Raw genomic sequence first — 14,714 nt, forward strand, 5'->3', positions numbered from 1 at the left:
AATGCTCCAGAAATGTAGGCATTTTGCTGCTTCTTCTGATGAGGGCATTAGAGTTGAAATTACAATCCTAGCAGGTATTACACAAGAAATATTTTGCATCCACAAGGTGACGCTGTATACTTGAAAAAGCCAGACCAAAGCAAGGGCTCAAAGCAAGGGCTCACATGAAGCACAGACTGAATATGACTCTTCCCCTATAATCACACACACACAAAAAAAACAGTCACAAGTGTGGTGTTTGGAAACAGAAGCCCATCAACTTACACACATGCACCACATAAAGTGCCATTATAAATGGATTTTACATGACTAAAAATGAAAGTGAAAGCAGTGAAAAATGTTTTTTTGGCAGTGTCAGTGTCATCTAAATCCACCCCCAGCCCCTCACCCCTTGAGCCCCCTAACACAAAGTCCCCTCCCAGAATTTGTTTTACAAGGATGTTACATAATCTCACAGTATTACATCCCTGACTAACCAATATACAGTAGTGCAGTCTACATGTTCTGCGGGGATGACAGACTCAGAGAGCACAATGAAGCTTTGTCTGCAGATTCTTTGGGACTGGTTGAGAGAATGGCAGAGCGTCATCAGATCCCCATTTTTTCCAGTTCTATTCTCTCTGAATGTGTACCTGAGCTGCTGTTTTCCTTACATTTGTCTGGATTTCCTCTGTTCCAAACTGACCCTGCTGCATCGCTTCAAGATCCAGCCTCAAAGCAAAGTGACATGGGCAAAGGCTTGGAGGTGCATACACAAAATCGTCTGGAACCACGTGTGTTTTATTTTCCCCCTGTCTGTTGTGCACTGGTACTGGAAACCCTGGTTTTCACCTCCACTGGCGCCTGAGATGCTGTCTGTCGTTAAAGATGTACTGGCTTGCCTCCTCCTATTCGACATGCAGTATTTTCTGTGGCATCTGCTGCATCACAAGGTACCCTGGCTCTACCATTTCTTCCACAAGCAGCACCACTATTACACGGCTACCTTCTCCCTTGTGACAGAAGACAGTAGTCCCTGGGAAATGCTGAGCCTCAGTTTCTTCACAACGCTGAACCCTGTGCTCCTGGGTTGCCATCCACTCACTGAGATGATCTTCTTTATTACTAATATTTACCTGTCTGTGGAGGCTCACTCAGGCTACGACTTTCCCTGGTCTCCTCATAGACTGGTGCCCTTAGGCCTCTATGGAGGAGCTCGACACCATGACCTCCACCACCTCAAATTCAAAGTGAACTATGCGCCGTACTTCACACACTGGGACAGACTCTTTGGTACACTGCATGGAGAAGATGCACAGAGGAAGTCAAGCAAGACAGAGAAAACACAGAGACTTTAATGAGAAGGAGGTTATCAGAACATGGTAAAGACATTAACCTGCAAGACTGACGGAAACACTTTGCTTTAATGTCGGTGTGCATCCTACAGTATAAATGGATGCCAAAAGACTCTGACACTAATGTTGTGTGTTTATTATAAGAGATAGATGAAACAAACGAAAAACTTAAAAGATGGTTGTAAAAATTTGCTCCACTTTGAAGCCAAATCCACAAAAGGTTTAAAACACCTAACAAGATTTCTTTTCTTCTGTCATGTATTTAGTTATTTTTGTCATAAATAAAACTACTTGCAATAAAGTGAGCAGTGAGGCTGTCAGCAGAGAAATTAATTACGTTAATTATTAAGAGTGGTTTTCAAAGTATTGCCTTTTAAGCCTGTAAAAAAAGACAAGATTGGTGAAAAAACGTAACCAAAAGCAATAGTTAGATAAATTGTAAATGTGCTATACTCAATCAGCTGATAAAAAGATATAATAATGATAAAAATAGTGATTATTATTATGTTGTTTTTTTTATTCATAACTCCTACAGCGTTCAACCATTCATACTTCAACATATTCAGATCCATCCATCCATCCATTTTCTATACCCGCTTCTTCCTGAATCAGGGTCACAGGGATCTGCTGGAGCCTATCCCAGCTCTCTCTCGGGTGGAAGGCAGGGGTACACCCTGGACAGGTCACCAGTCCATCACAGGGCCCATATTCAGATTAATTAGATTAAATATGATTGGCATTTCTTTTCTCATTCCTTTACTTCTATCATACTTATCATATCGTTTAACATTGAGTCATTTTTTGTTTCATTTGTTAGAGAAAAATATTATTCCTATAACCTTTTTCAAATCATTTAACTTTGTTTGAACCTTGGTTAAAAGGGGAGAAAATAGAAAATATATTGGTTTCTTTAGACTGGAATTTTGAATGCAATTAGAAATGGTTAAACTTGTCCCAAAATTTTCTCTCTACCTCGTCCTTATGGTCACAGTTTGCACTCTTCATACACAATTTTTACTTCAGTTCTAGACAAACATGTCTTGATTTAAAAAACCTCACACAGGAACCAGACTTATACTTTTAGCGTACAGAGCCTTAATTGGACAATAGTATCATTCATACCATGTACGGAAAATTGGTCTAGAGCGCACATATTTCAAACCCTGCATTCAACAGTGTGTTCTTTCATAGAAAATCCAAAAATATGGTGATCTGAACTGCAGTTGGACACCTATAGGTGATGTACATTAGGTAGTTACTAATGTCAGGCTCCGACTACATATAGTATTTCAGACAAGCATCAAATTAATACAACTGATTCACAAACATCGTAACATTCTGAACTCTTATTAATTAAACATTTTGGTTTATCTTGTATTCCACTTTTTCAGCACAGCAAAATCAATTGTATTCATTTTAAAGCTTTGCCAGTAGGTCAGTTTCTTCAAGCTATAAATGAAATAATGCAGTTTAACTTATGGCTTGAGATTAAGCCCTGGAGTTTTGCTACTATGTATTGCAATGAGAGAAATCATCTTCAGCCTCTTGCTTGTTATTATTCTTACTCATACATACATTCACACGTCTTTGTAACTTTAAACAGCTCACATCCAGGTTTTTCACACATTAATTCAGATCTTTCACACATTAAGACTTTTATTACATACAGTTAGCATGATACACTCCCTTTTCTGTTTTCATTCTTAATACTCCTTCCCTTCTCCTTCATACAAAAGCCTATCAGTGCATTTTAAATCTCAGTTCTTCCCACTCTTTTGCACAATTCATACCAGCTTCAGCTGTTCAGCAGTCACCGATGTTTAGCTTCAGCTTTTTTAGAAGCCAGCAATCCCACCATGATTCCCTCAGAATTGCAGTTCATAATACTAAACAGGTTTCTTTCACAGAGGTTGGCAGGACAAATTGTCCTTGTGGACTGTTGGGGTTGCAGTCCTTCTAGGTTTACGCTGAAACAACATTTGTGAGCAAAGCCAATGCTTTCTGTTATACGGCTAGGAGTGATTTTTTTCTTTTATCAAAGAATTGCAATATATCAAGGTATTAATTTGCACAAATCTTCCATCCAGAATTACTCTCAGACCATATTCACACACCATTTATTTTCACACCCAACTGCAAAAAGAAATTAAAAGTACACTGTGGTGTGTCTGATATGGCAGTGATATTTTAACAAAAAAGCATTCCCAAAATCATCAAGATGCCTTTTACCTCAAAGTTATGTTAGAAATTGTCATGGATGTCATTACAGATTGCAAATATGGTTGTTTAAAGCAGCACTACCTGTGTTAAAAGTGGTTGTTGGCACTTTGACATCAGTGTTGCAATGATGAGAAATGAAACCAGACAGGCTAAACTTGAAATAATTGGGCTAAAGTGATGTTTCCCAGCATTGCAGGACAGACACATGAATCTAACAATCAGATGTTTTAAAATCCCATAGGTCAATTTATGATCTCATAAGTCAATTTATGATCTCATAGGTTAATTTATAATCTCAAAGTTCAATTTATGATCTCATAGGTCAATTTATAATCTCAAAGTTCAATTTATGATCTCATAGGTCAATTTATGATCTCATAGGTCAATTTATGATCTCAAAGTTCAATTTATGATCTCATAGTTTGATGTATCACAAACTGTTCTCCAGAAGTATTGCAAAAGACAGTACAGACTTTTGGACAATATCTATGCCCTCAACTCCTTTACAGTATGAGGAACCAGGGTTGAGCAAAAACAGGATGTATTTTTTTTCCAGTAGCCTACTCCTGATTAAATCACCATTATATTTAGTCTGAAAGTGGGACTTAAACACTGGTTAATTTTATTCTATCCATCAGTAAAAAGCTACAATTACTGAAAGAAAATGATCATAATGGTTCTACCTATTTAAATTCCCCTGATGTCCCATCTGTGGGTCGACGTACATTTTATGTCATCATATGGTAGTCGATATGGAAAACAATACTTTGTTCGAAAAAGCATCGCCTCAATTTTAATGGTGTCATCTGTTTTGGGATACTGACATCAGAGGAAATACTGACATAATAAAATGGTAATTACATGCCTACATTTCCAGTTATATAGCAAGTGAAATCTTACAGTCTACTGTAGAGCTGTTACCTGCTAGCTCGGCAGACGCCTGATGAACAAGCAAGGAACAAATTTGTAATATGACAAAGTTATTCTCCTAAAGATATATTCATAAAACCATAATTTTTCACTTTGTGACACTCCTCAGCCTTTCAGAGGCTTAGGATTCCAATTAGTAACCATCTTCTTTTGGTTCTCGATTTTTCTGGTTTGAGCACTAAATAAGCAGTGGATTATTAAGTCATCTTCCTACCAAGATTACTAAATTATCTATATTTTCAGCTTCTGTGGGTGTGCTATGAAAAGCTGGGTCTTAGTTTGTGCATTTCCACTCTTTTCTGATTTTGAGTAGACTAAGCAGTTATGGAGTTAATTAATAATAACTGGAAGTGCTACTTTTATATTTATCAAAGTCACGTCATGCTAGATCTATTTTATTTCAATGCTTATAATACTGGAAACTGGGTCATGAGCTGAAGATATTCTGGTAAGCAATAGAAATCATCAGAAATTTACTGGGGTTTTCCATTCAGTCTTCAAAAATGACAAAAAACGAGACATGCCTGCGGGAAATTGTGATGAACTTTCTAAAACTTTTGTTCAAAATCAAATCATCACATAAATTGTACTGAAAATATGCCTTAGCACCAATAACATTATTTAGTGGTAGAAAAAAGAAGTAAGGGAAAAAGATGTGAGTTGAAAATGATGCAGTGTTGGCCTATCTGTATTTTTTTTTTACTCAGTCATTACTAATAAGATCATCATCAAAAATTAAAAACGAATGTGACATTTTTGCTAACTCTAAATTTATTGAAGTTTGTTGCACAAAATGATGTGGGAAGTGATGAGTGACAAGCTACTCATCATACACACAGAATATACTGTACAGAATTATTTCAACACATAAGGGAACACATATTGCAGTGCATGCAATGTAGTTCAATCTTAGCTTTTTCAACATTTTCACACCATAAAAATGAAAGGAGATAATGACAAAAGCTCATCACTATTTAACTGTGAATCTGAGAGTGGTTGTTTTATGATAATCTTCTGTAACATCACCGACGGTCACAGTATTGCTCTAAATCTCAAATTCTGCTTTCACAAAGTTCAAGTAAAGTCAGAGCAATGGATAATAGACATTTAAAATCAGTATTTACAGTTCATGTAAATATCATGTAAGCATCTCAGCTGGTGACTTTCAGGAGAATTTATCAAGTAGAGATTAAGCAAATGTTTAAAAAGTGCAAACACTTTCAAGCAGGACTGTTCGATCTAATTGTGCTATCTGTCACTGTTTAATATATTGCTGACATCCTGTGCTATGGCCCTTTTGCCAGCTCTTTGTAGGTTTTGTACCAGGTAATTTGAGGCATTGCTTCCGTACTTCTCCGCCCATATCTTTAGTAGTTCGAGTGTCTGCTCCCTACTATCATTGGGGTGGTTTAGTGCGCAAGACTCAATAGTAGCCGCTGGTATCTTGGTACGCATTGCCACATTCTTCATATCTTTCCATCCAAGTACATCTGCAATGTCAGGCAGGTAAGGCTGGATGTTTTTACAAGATGTTCCTGTAAAAACAGGAAAAATAGGGATTAATGCCAGATCATACAGTACAAACTGTGTTGAAAAATACTGAAAGAGCTGTTCCCTCTTACTGCTACTACTAACAAAAAAAAAATGCTTTTGGCAGGATACAACACTCACTACAGACTGGATAGAACACTACAATGCTGTCAGAAGGACACCGGCTATGACGAACCCAATATCTGATAGAATATTGATGTGAAATGAAATGTCAAATCAATTTGGTTATCACTGATCAGCTGTTCCATCTGACAAGCTCAAAATACAGAGACATTTCCACTGATGTCTGGGATTCTGTGCCTTTTCTTACCTCTAAGAGGCTCCTCCTGAAATGTGGAGAGAGAATACATGTTAATAAAAGATTATCAACTAGTATTAAAATAAGTTTTACAAATATATCAAAACATTATAACACAGAAGTGGGACACTGAGAAGGACGCCAAGGGTTTCAGATAACTGACCTGTACCTCCTATAGAAAGGGGCAGCTATGAGAATATTTGAAGAGAGACAGAAACGTGTTCATCATACATGCACATTTTTGTGTTGAGTGTGACGAAAGAAGTTAGAATGGTCAAACATCTTAGAGCTGGGCAGAGGAGGTCAGAGAGCTGGACAGACAGATTGCACTGGAGAATAACTCACCACATCCTGTTGATCCTGTGGACCTGCCCCTGAATTGGTCTTAGGTCTGCTCCCTTGTCAGATAAATTATATATATATCAAAATATACACAATCAAAATTTTAAGAAGATACAACAAAACAGCACATAAATCTGAATGCTACACTGAACACTGAGCATTACTGTTGTACCGTGGCATTTAACTAAAGAACATATGATGTTCTGATTCCCTCTGCTGGTCACATTATATACCATTCAGTTGTACAGCAGCAGATATACTTACGCTTCTCTTTCCAGAAGAAAAATCCTCCTATTATTGCACCAAGGATTACAATTCCGACAATAACACTGATTATTACCCCTGTTTGATTTCTCTCTGAAATGCAAAGATATTATATTTTTAATACAAACAGGCTCATGCCATTTCTGTTCTGTGTATAAATGACATAGAAATTGACTTGATGAAGTCATCATGTTTTAATTCAAATCCTAGATTGAACCTTACCGTCAATTTTGTCATTGCAGAAGGTGTTATTGATGGCTGTACAGGCCACTTGGATGCCCTCAGCACCACATCTTGAACAAAAAGAAAAACAAGTGTGAGTCGCAAACTGCATTATGACAGTAAAAACTGACATGTTTACCGGTTCCAAAACTCGGCTGGCAAGAGGACAATTCAATACACTGGTAACATTTTGCTTTTGTAACAAAACACAGAAGAAGGTTGTTTAATGAAGCAATATCGAACATACATTTTCTATTTTACAGATAATACTAGGAGGTGCGGAACTTACTCTTTACAAGGTTGGCAGAGTTTACAAGGTTCTGTGCCACAGTAGTGATTCTTTTTACATCGGCACCGAGTGTCCCTGGCAGGGGTACAGGGCTCAGCCACCTCTAGATTAGCTGAAAGCACAGCGGAACAAGACATCTGACATTAGACAGAACATTAATGTGTAACATATTGTGTTAATTCCACATATCCACATATAAGCAATGAATTATAATATTTAATACATTTAGTCCAATTACTGAATTATCATCAATAATTTAAATGTTTTTAATGTTGAAGTTAAAATTTGAAATAGATTTTTTGCTCTGGAAAATAGTTAAAAACACAAAGTTTTTTTATGGTGATTAAAAAATAAAATAAGCAGCAAATCTTGACAATTGAGAAGCAGCATCCAGACATCGTCGGCCTATAACAGGGCTGATACAGAGAGATGGACAATCACTCAGACTCACATACACACCTACGGGTAATTTAGTCTAACCCCAAACTGCATGTGTTTGTACTGTGGGAAGAAACCAGAGTACACGAAAAAAACCCACCCAGACATGGGGAGAACATGCAAACTCCACGCAGAAAGGACCCCAGGGTTGAACAGGATGCAAACCCAGATTCTTTGTGAAATGCACTAACCAACAACACCGCCCCTGAATGACTTTCTACTAATTTTGACATGCCACTGAAGGAAAAGCAACAGATAGTAAATCCCAATGAGCTTCTTCAGATTGAGCAGTTCCATGGATCTGGTATTGTGCATTCTGGTTCACTGTCTTACTGGGACATTTTAATACAACATAACCTTCAGTAATGTTATTAATAACACCTGTGCTTTTCCTGATGTAAGAAGTTAAAATGTCAGTTATGAGAACGGTTCACTGCACTGAAACCTTGTCTTTTAGATTATTCTTTTATCAATAATTTGTTTTTTTGGTTTTGCAGGACTTAAAAGAAACTGTGACATCCTATTGAATTTATACCATTGGGTTGGTCGCAGGATGTGCAGGGCTCACAGGAACTCTTAGAATTAGGGTCACTGTTGTATGTCTGGGGTTCACATTGTTTGCACTGTCGATCATCTGGCTGCACACTGCAGGGCTTCTCCAGTTTCATACCTACAGCACAGAGACACAGAAGGAAATGGCAGTGTGGGAGAGGCTATTAGATACACACACACAAACATATGTTAAAAATGAATATCTCCTTGGCACAATATGTTGAAATGCACATTTTTATTAATATATTGTTGTTGTGAGGGTAAAAATATATTCAATATAATTTTCTGAGAAAAATTCGATAACTTTACCTCTGATATACACAAGAGTCTTAACAATACACAGATTTTTCAACTAATAATTGTTATAGTTATCATCTGTAAAATATATCTGTAAAATAAATGTAGTAAAGTATAATATAACAATGTTCTTTACATTTTATTAAAGACAACTGTGTCTAGCATCCACTCTTTACATGCAGAAGAATTTGACACGCCCTTAATTAAAAAGGCAGCTTCTGATGTTGTCATTCAGGTCCGTGTGAAAGAATGCACTGACACTTACCGGCAGCACACAAGCAGCAGGACTTCCCATTGTGTTCATACGCCCCGTCCACGCACACCTGTCTCTTGCCACGGGATAGTCCTTTAAGTGTACGCCAGGGGACGATCCCGTCAGTTTGGGATGAAGGGGCAGGAAGCGCTCTGACGGCAAGAACCAGAAAACGAAAGTGAAACTACCAAAGCCTAAAAACAACTTATAATTTTAACTTGGAGAAATACTTGTTAAACTATTTTTTTATATTTTCAAATTGTCCAACGTAACGTAACATGACGTGACGTAATATAACGTAACGTAAAGCTCACTGTTTTTGACGGTTAGATATTAACGTCAAAATTCGAACACTGGTGTTACGACAAATTCTGACAACCACGAATTTGTCCCCCCCAACAGCACCTTAAATAACATAGCCCTAAAATATCAACCTGTCGTATTATGTTATAACACTTAACAGTCAAATCAACTTCAGCGGTAAAACGTTACGAGTTAGTGTGTCATTTATAAATCTAACGTTAACGTAACTTAAAGGTTGAAACGCAAACCGCAAACACTCGACGCGACGCCTGTCTACAGTAGCTAAACGTCATATAGCCCACAGTGTTGATATTTATAGTGTGTTCAATTTTACTCACAGAAGGCAGAAGGCTGAAACAAAGGTGAAAAATACAGCAGGAAACCTTTTTAACGCCATCATTGCGTCTTGAGATGCAGCGTAATTCTTTTCTATTCACAACAACACCGCCCCTGCTTGTATAGGCGGGGGTTTTTTTCTCTCTTTCTCTTTTAATTTCTCATATGGAAACAAGCAATAGACGGTAATAGTATTTCATAATATATCTAATTCATAATATGATTTATACACGAGATTGTCAAACATAAAAAAAAGATTCTATAGTTTTCTGAGCTTTATAAAGAGAAAGTTAGAGAGTGGAAAAGGTTATATATTTCTCTTATCTTTATGCCAAATATATAACTACTCAAGTGACATGTGTTGTGTTTTGGAAAACCCCCCAAAAACCCAACTCTCTGCCAGTGATTTGAAGCATGGCTATAGATTGTAATGAAATCACAATATTGCCCTACACTGATAGTTTCCCAACATGAAACACTTGGGAGATATGCTGAAGTCTTATTTTTATTTTGATTGTTAATGGTAGTACCCCTAACAAAAAATGTCTTACTGGAAATGGTTGCTGTGGTATCCATGTGGTACAATATTTCAGTATCATAGCTAAAACAAGTTGTGTTAATGTGTCACAGCCTCAGGGATAAAGTACTAGTGATTTACCAAATGTACCACTATAGTAACACTCACTATAGTAATACACCACAGACGTACCACAGACCACATTTTTATATGGTGTTTTACCACAGGCCTAATACATCGCAATACTGCATTTATTATTTATTTATACTGTTTTCCTTCATTTTGCGTTTCAACCTTTAATGTATCTTAAAAATGTATCTAAAAAGTCCATCACTTGAAGTTCTGTGAATACTCAGTAAATACTGTAAAAGTAGCTATTCTTTAGGTTGGTCTTTCGGTGTTTAGTTATTGATGTCTGAAAGCTGCATTGTCCTCACAGTGCTCCAGAAATTCATTCAGTGCAACAAGGTGAGCACGAGGAATCTCTCTCTCGTCCACATTTCTGAAAACTGTGAAGGGCTCATTCTTGAATGGTTTCTCTAGCAGTGTAGCACTGGAACTCCAAAGACATCGAACAAAATCTTAAGCATCTGTAGGTGCATCAGAGAAGTTATTAAGCATTTTAGGAACATTTCTCCACATTAAAAGAAACATACTCTTTCCCTTGAAGTTCCTCAGTTCTAATCACAAACATTCTCAGCATTAACTCTGCTTAAAAAATGCATGGAAAACATAAATAAAACATTACTCCATAAAACTCCCATTAACACAAAATAATACAATAAGAAAAGACTTACTCAGTAGCTTTTCAGAACCTTCCTTCACTGAAAGAGTGAGGAGTACAGCTGATTTCTTAGGGAGGCTTTGTGGACAACAGTCTTGGCAGGTGTCTTCCAAGATACCAAGGACTGAGATGATGAACTGGATCAAGCCACAGACTGACAAAGTGTTAGTAACACCAAGTAGAGCACAATACATATAATCCGGCACAAAGCCCTTCACAATGTCAAAAAGGGGCAAAAAAAGAAGGCTGCAGGTAACAGGTTTTATAGGCTATTTATGAATTTTAAACAACTGAGATCAGAAAGCTGGTTTGTATGAGAGAGGTAAGATCAATATTTTCTTAATTTATTTAGGGAATTTGTCTTTTTTTATTTTACTTGCTGTCTTTCACAAAACAAAACCATAGTACATACACTGGGTGAAATGCATTTGTGTAATTAGTTGTATAAGTTACATGACTATTAAGCAAAGTACTTCTATATTCTGCAGGTGACTGATGTATGCCACTAGGAGGTGATATTGCTTATTGTTTGTCATGATGGCTGCTGGATATTTAGTGGGGTTTGCTCCTACTGATGGATGTCCAACAAAAAATAAAATATGAGGTATTCCAGTGCAGTGAACTACATATGAAACTCTTTTTTTTTTAAATGACCACGTGTGTTAACACCCATACATTTGGGTAGGGTGCCATGCAAAAGTGAAATCAAGTTTAAAACGCATTTCTCATTGCTATAGTGCTGTGAACAGTAATTGACTCATATCTGTCCTTCTTTGTTCCTGAGCGGGAAACCAACCAAATAAACATGAATATGATGCCAGTAAGCAATGCACTGCACAGCTGGATAGCTTGCACCCTGATGCCAACTGTAATGAAAAATACTGTATAGTGATATAGGCATACATGTCATTTCTGCAGCAGAAAATCCTTTCTGTCTGTACCACTAACCTAAGAAATTAATTCCTCACAAGCCCTCGCCCCAAGAAAAAGCGCTGTATTTGTTTGATCTCTGCCAAGTGTAGTTTACAGCAAATCTATCTTTGAACAAAAGTGAAGAAAAAAGTGTTTGGCTGGGGAATAAAAACTTAACATGAAGGAGAACGCCCATGGGATTTTGGTTGTTTTTGCAAGTGTATTACATTTCAGCCCTTTGTAGTCCCATTGAGTCCCAGTGTAGGATTTGTACCAGTCTGCTGCCTGCTCATGTGGTCCATTTAAAGAGTAAATGAACACACACACACCGTCATGTCTCACTATAGTTGGGAGGACACTGATAGACATAATGCATTCCTAACCATAACCCTAACCATCACTACTAAATGCCTAACCTGTACCATAAACCTTCTAACTAACCCTAAAACCAAGTCTTAAAACCATTTGAAGTTCTCTAAAAGGTTCACACAAGAATGGTACAAGAATAAAACATGTCCAAACAACCATAGAAAGACATGTACACACACACACACACACACACACACACACACACACACACACACACACACACTGTTTCCATCGCTGCACTTTGGTTTTCCCTTAACCTTTCAGCTAGTGAAACATACTGTCAAAATATATTTTGACATTTCCATCATTCACAGCTGTATGTTGTGATTTGTCCTAATTAGTCATTTTAGCATGCTAACACATTAAGCTAAGATGGTGAATATGATAATGATTAGACTATGAGTCTAATGTCTGTGAGCAAGTTGGTATGTTGACAGTAGCATTTAACTCAAGTACAACCCCACAGAGCAACAATAAAACAATGAGACTTTTATGAACTTGGTTCTACAGCTTACTTTTATGAATATAAGCCAAACGAATGACATAAGTAACAATTTATGAGGTGTGTTAATATATATCACAAAAAGGAAATAATTCTCTTGAAGGCTTGCAACAAAATACGGACATCATAATGTTCAAGCATAGGAAGTTGAGATGAGAATCAGTTCCTTAGCTGCTAATTTGAGGATAAATATGTGGATTACTGGGGCATGGTTTTCTGGGCTCAACTGCCAGTACATTTTGGTGTTTTATTCTGTGTATTGTGTGTGGTAATGCTTAATATAATAATAGCATACAAAACCGTTACCAATTCTCCACAATGAGAGCACCACTGTCCTCCATTCAGCTGTACTACAACAAAAACCAAATAGCAGTAAAACCTTCACCGCAGAAGAGCAGCTTGTAGCTTTCAGCTCTGTGGAAAGACATTATCATCCATGGCCAATGTGTTCTGCTTCCCATCACCCCCAGGTCATATGCAGAAGACAGAGTAATAGCTCTACAGAGATGGAGGGGAGGAAAAATAAAATAGAATAAGACAATGTTTTTGTTGTTAGGAGGAAGCTGCTGGAAGGGACCGTGTTGCAAAGCTTCCCCAGGGACACACAAGAAGAGAGAGAAGATGAGTTGGGGGAAGCAGCAGGTAACAGCTCATCTCTTCGGGTAAAAGAAACACCAAAAAGAAAGAGGAGTCTTCAGTAGCTGCCTATGCTGAGGTTTCATAGATTTAGTTAATTATAGTCATGAAGCACGTAATATGTGTGTGTTTGGTTTTTTTTTTTTTTTTTGGAAATTGGGTCACAATAGTGTTAATTAAAAACTCAATAACAACCATTGCAGTATGTTTTTACAGAAATTTGATTGCATGCCATGTTTAGCCTCAGTTTACATATTTACCTTTAGTTGAACTATGCTTTTGTTAATTTTAAATTTCACGCATGCTGTGGAAGAGTACTTTCTATTCCATATTTCTGTCCTTGAGGTTGAGGAGCTTCTTTAACTTGAGCTGTAGCACTCCTTTGACAGAGCCAAAGCTTTCAGGCCTACAGGTAGTAATCATAATCCATGAATGCACTCAGAGTGAACGTGAAAACTACATTTCCAAAGGGATTTGCTTTGCTCTTTCAATTCACAGTGGCCATACTACTGTGACTTTGACATTTAAACATAACCACCATGACAGTCTTCACTTATTTTTGTCTTGAAGTGAATATCTGAAACATTCACCCTAAAAACAACTATATTCACACATTTGGGAATCAGTGCTCATGTTCCCATACACAACTGTGCTCTGTATCATGATAATTCAAGCAGTGCTATATTTTTACCTGGGCTGTGTTAAATGGATTAGGGGTATAATATGAAATAAATAATATGAAGCAAAGACATCTATTGCTAGCTGCTTAGCTCCTTTGTAACCTGAGTCCAGTATAGAAGAAACTGGAACTGGGGGGATAAACCTGGTGCTTCACACACAGAACAGGAAGAGAGTCATGCTGCTCTTCAAATACAGGAAATAACCTCCGTGCTGGTGACGCAGTTCTCAGGGGAAAACTCAGCAAATTCTGTAGATCTGAAGCATACTGTACCCACTGCAGCACAGTCACACACTACTCTCACCAACATTTCTTTGAGCTGTTCTGTGCCATAAATGGCATAAGAGAGGATTGCATACATCACTAACTCACCAGAATTCAATACAAAATCTCTCTGCCTTTCTCTCACTCGTCTTCTCCCTACACACATGTACAGAAATTAGATAAAAAGACGTGAATCTGTAAAGCTGCCGCTAACTGATACACTTTATAGAGAGATTTCCCCCTCTAGAACATCCAGCGGTTTGTCTGGTTAGAGCCAAGTGTATATCAGCAGGCTGGGGAGCAATCTGTGCATGGAAGGGGGATTTGGCTGGGAGCATTGATTCACTGGGCTGCCTGATGCAAAAGACAAAGGAGAGAATAGCAGATTGGCTGTTTTATACCAAAGTGTGCACAGCACTTTT

At 37.5% G+C, this 14,714-nt stretch overlaps 2 protein-coding genes across 2 annotated transcripts; one reads left to right on the forward strand and one right to left on the reverse strand.

The window, feature by feature from the left end:
* The first annotated feature begins 481 nt into the window (after positions 1–481).
* LOC113131368 (cholesterol 25-hydroxylase-like protein) lies at positions 482–1,715 on the forward strand. The gene has a single exon (XM_026308525.1). It carries the CDS (start codon positions 513–515, stop codon positions 1,335–1,337), a length of 825 nt encoding a protein of 274 aa, XP_026164310.1. The 5' UTR covers positions 482–512; the 3' UTR covers positions 1,338–1,715.
* Positions 1,716–5,232: 3,517 nt separating this feature from the next.
* On the reverse strand, positions 5,233–9,761 carry fas (Fas cell surface death receptor). Its single transcript, XM_026310229.1, has 9 exons — positions 9,632–9,761; positions 9,003–9,142; positions 8,424–8,558; positions 7,451–7,562; positions 7,162–7,232; positions 6,940–7,032; positions 6,679–6,731; positions 6,346–6,361; positions 5,233–6,019 (listed from the first exon to the last, which is right to left on the reverse strand). The coding sequence occupies exons 1-9, from the start codon at positions 9,691–9,693 to the stop codon at positions 5,733–5,735; spliced, it is 969 nt and encodes a 322-aa protein (XP_026166014.1). The 5' UTR covers positions 9,694–9,761; the 3' UTR covers positions 5,233–5,732.
* Positions 9,762–14,714: the final 4,953 nt, after the last annotated feature.

The sequence above is a fragment of the Mastacembelus armatus genome, chromosome 15, assembly GCF_900324485.2.
Source record: "Mastacembelus armatus chromosome 15, fMasArm1.2, whole genome shotgun sequence".
NCBI lineage: Eukaryota > Metazoa > Chordata > Actinopteri > Synbranchiformes > Mastacembelidae > Mastacembelus > Mastacembelus armatus.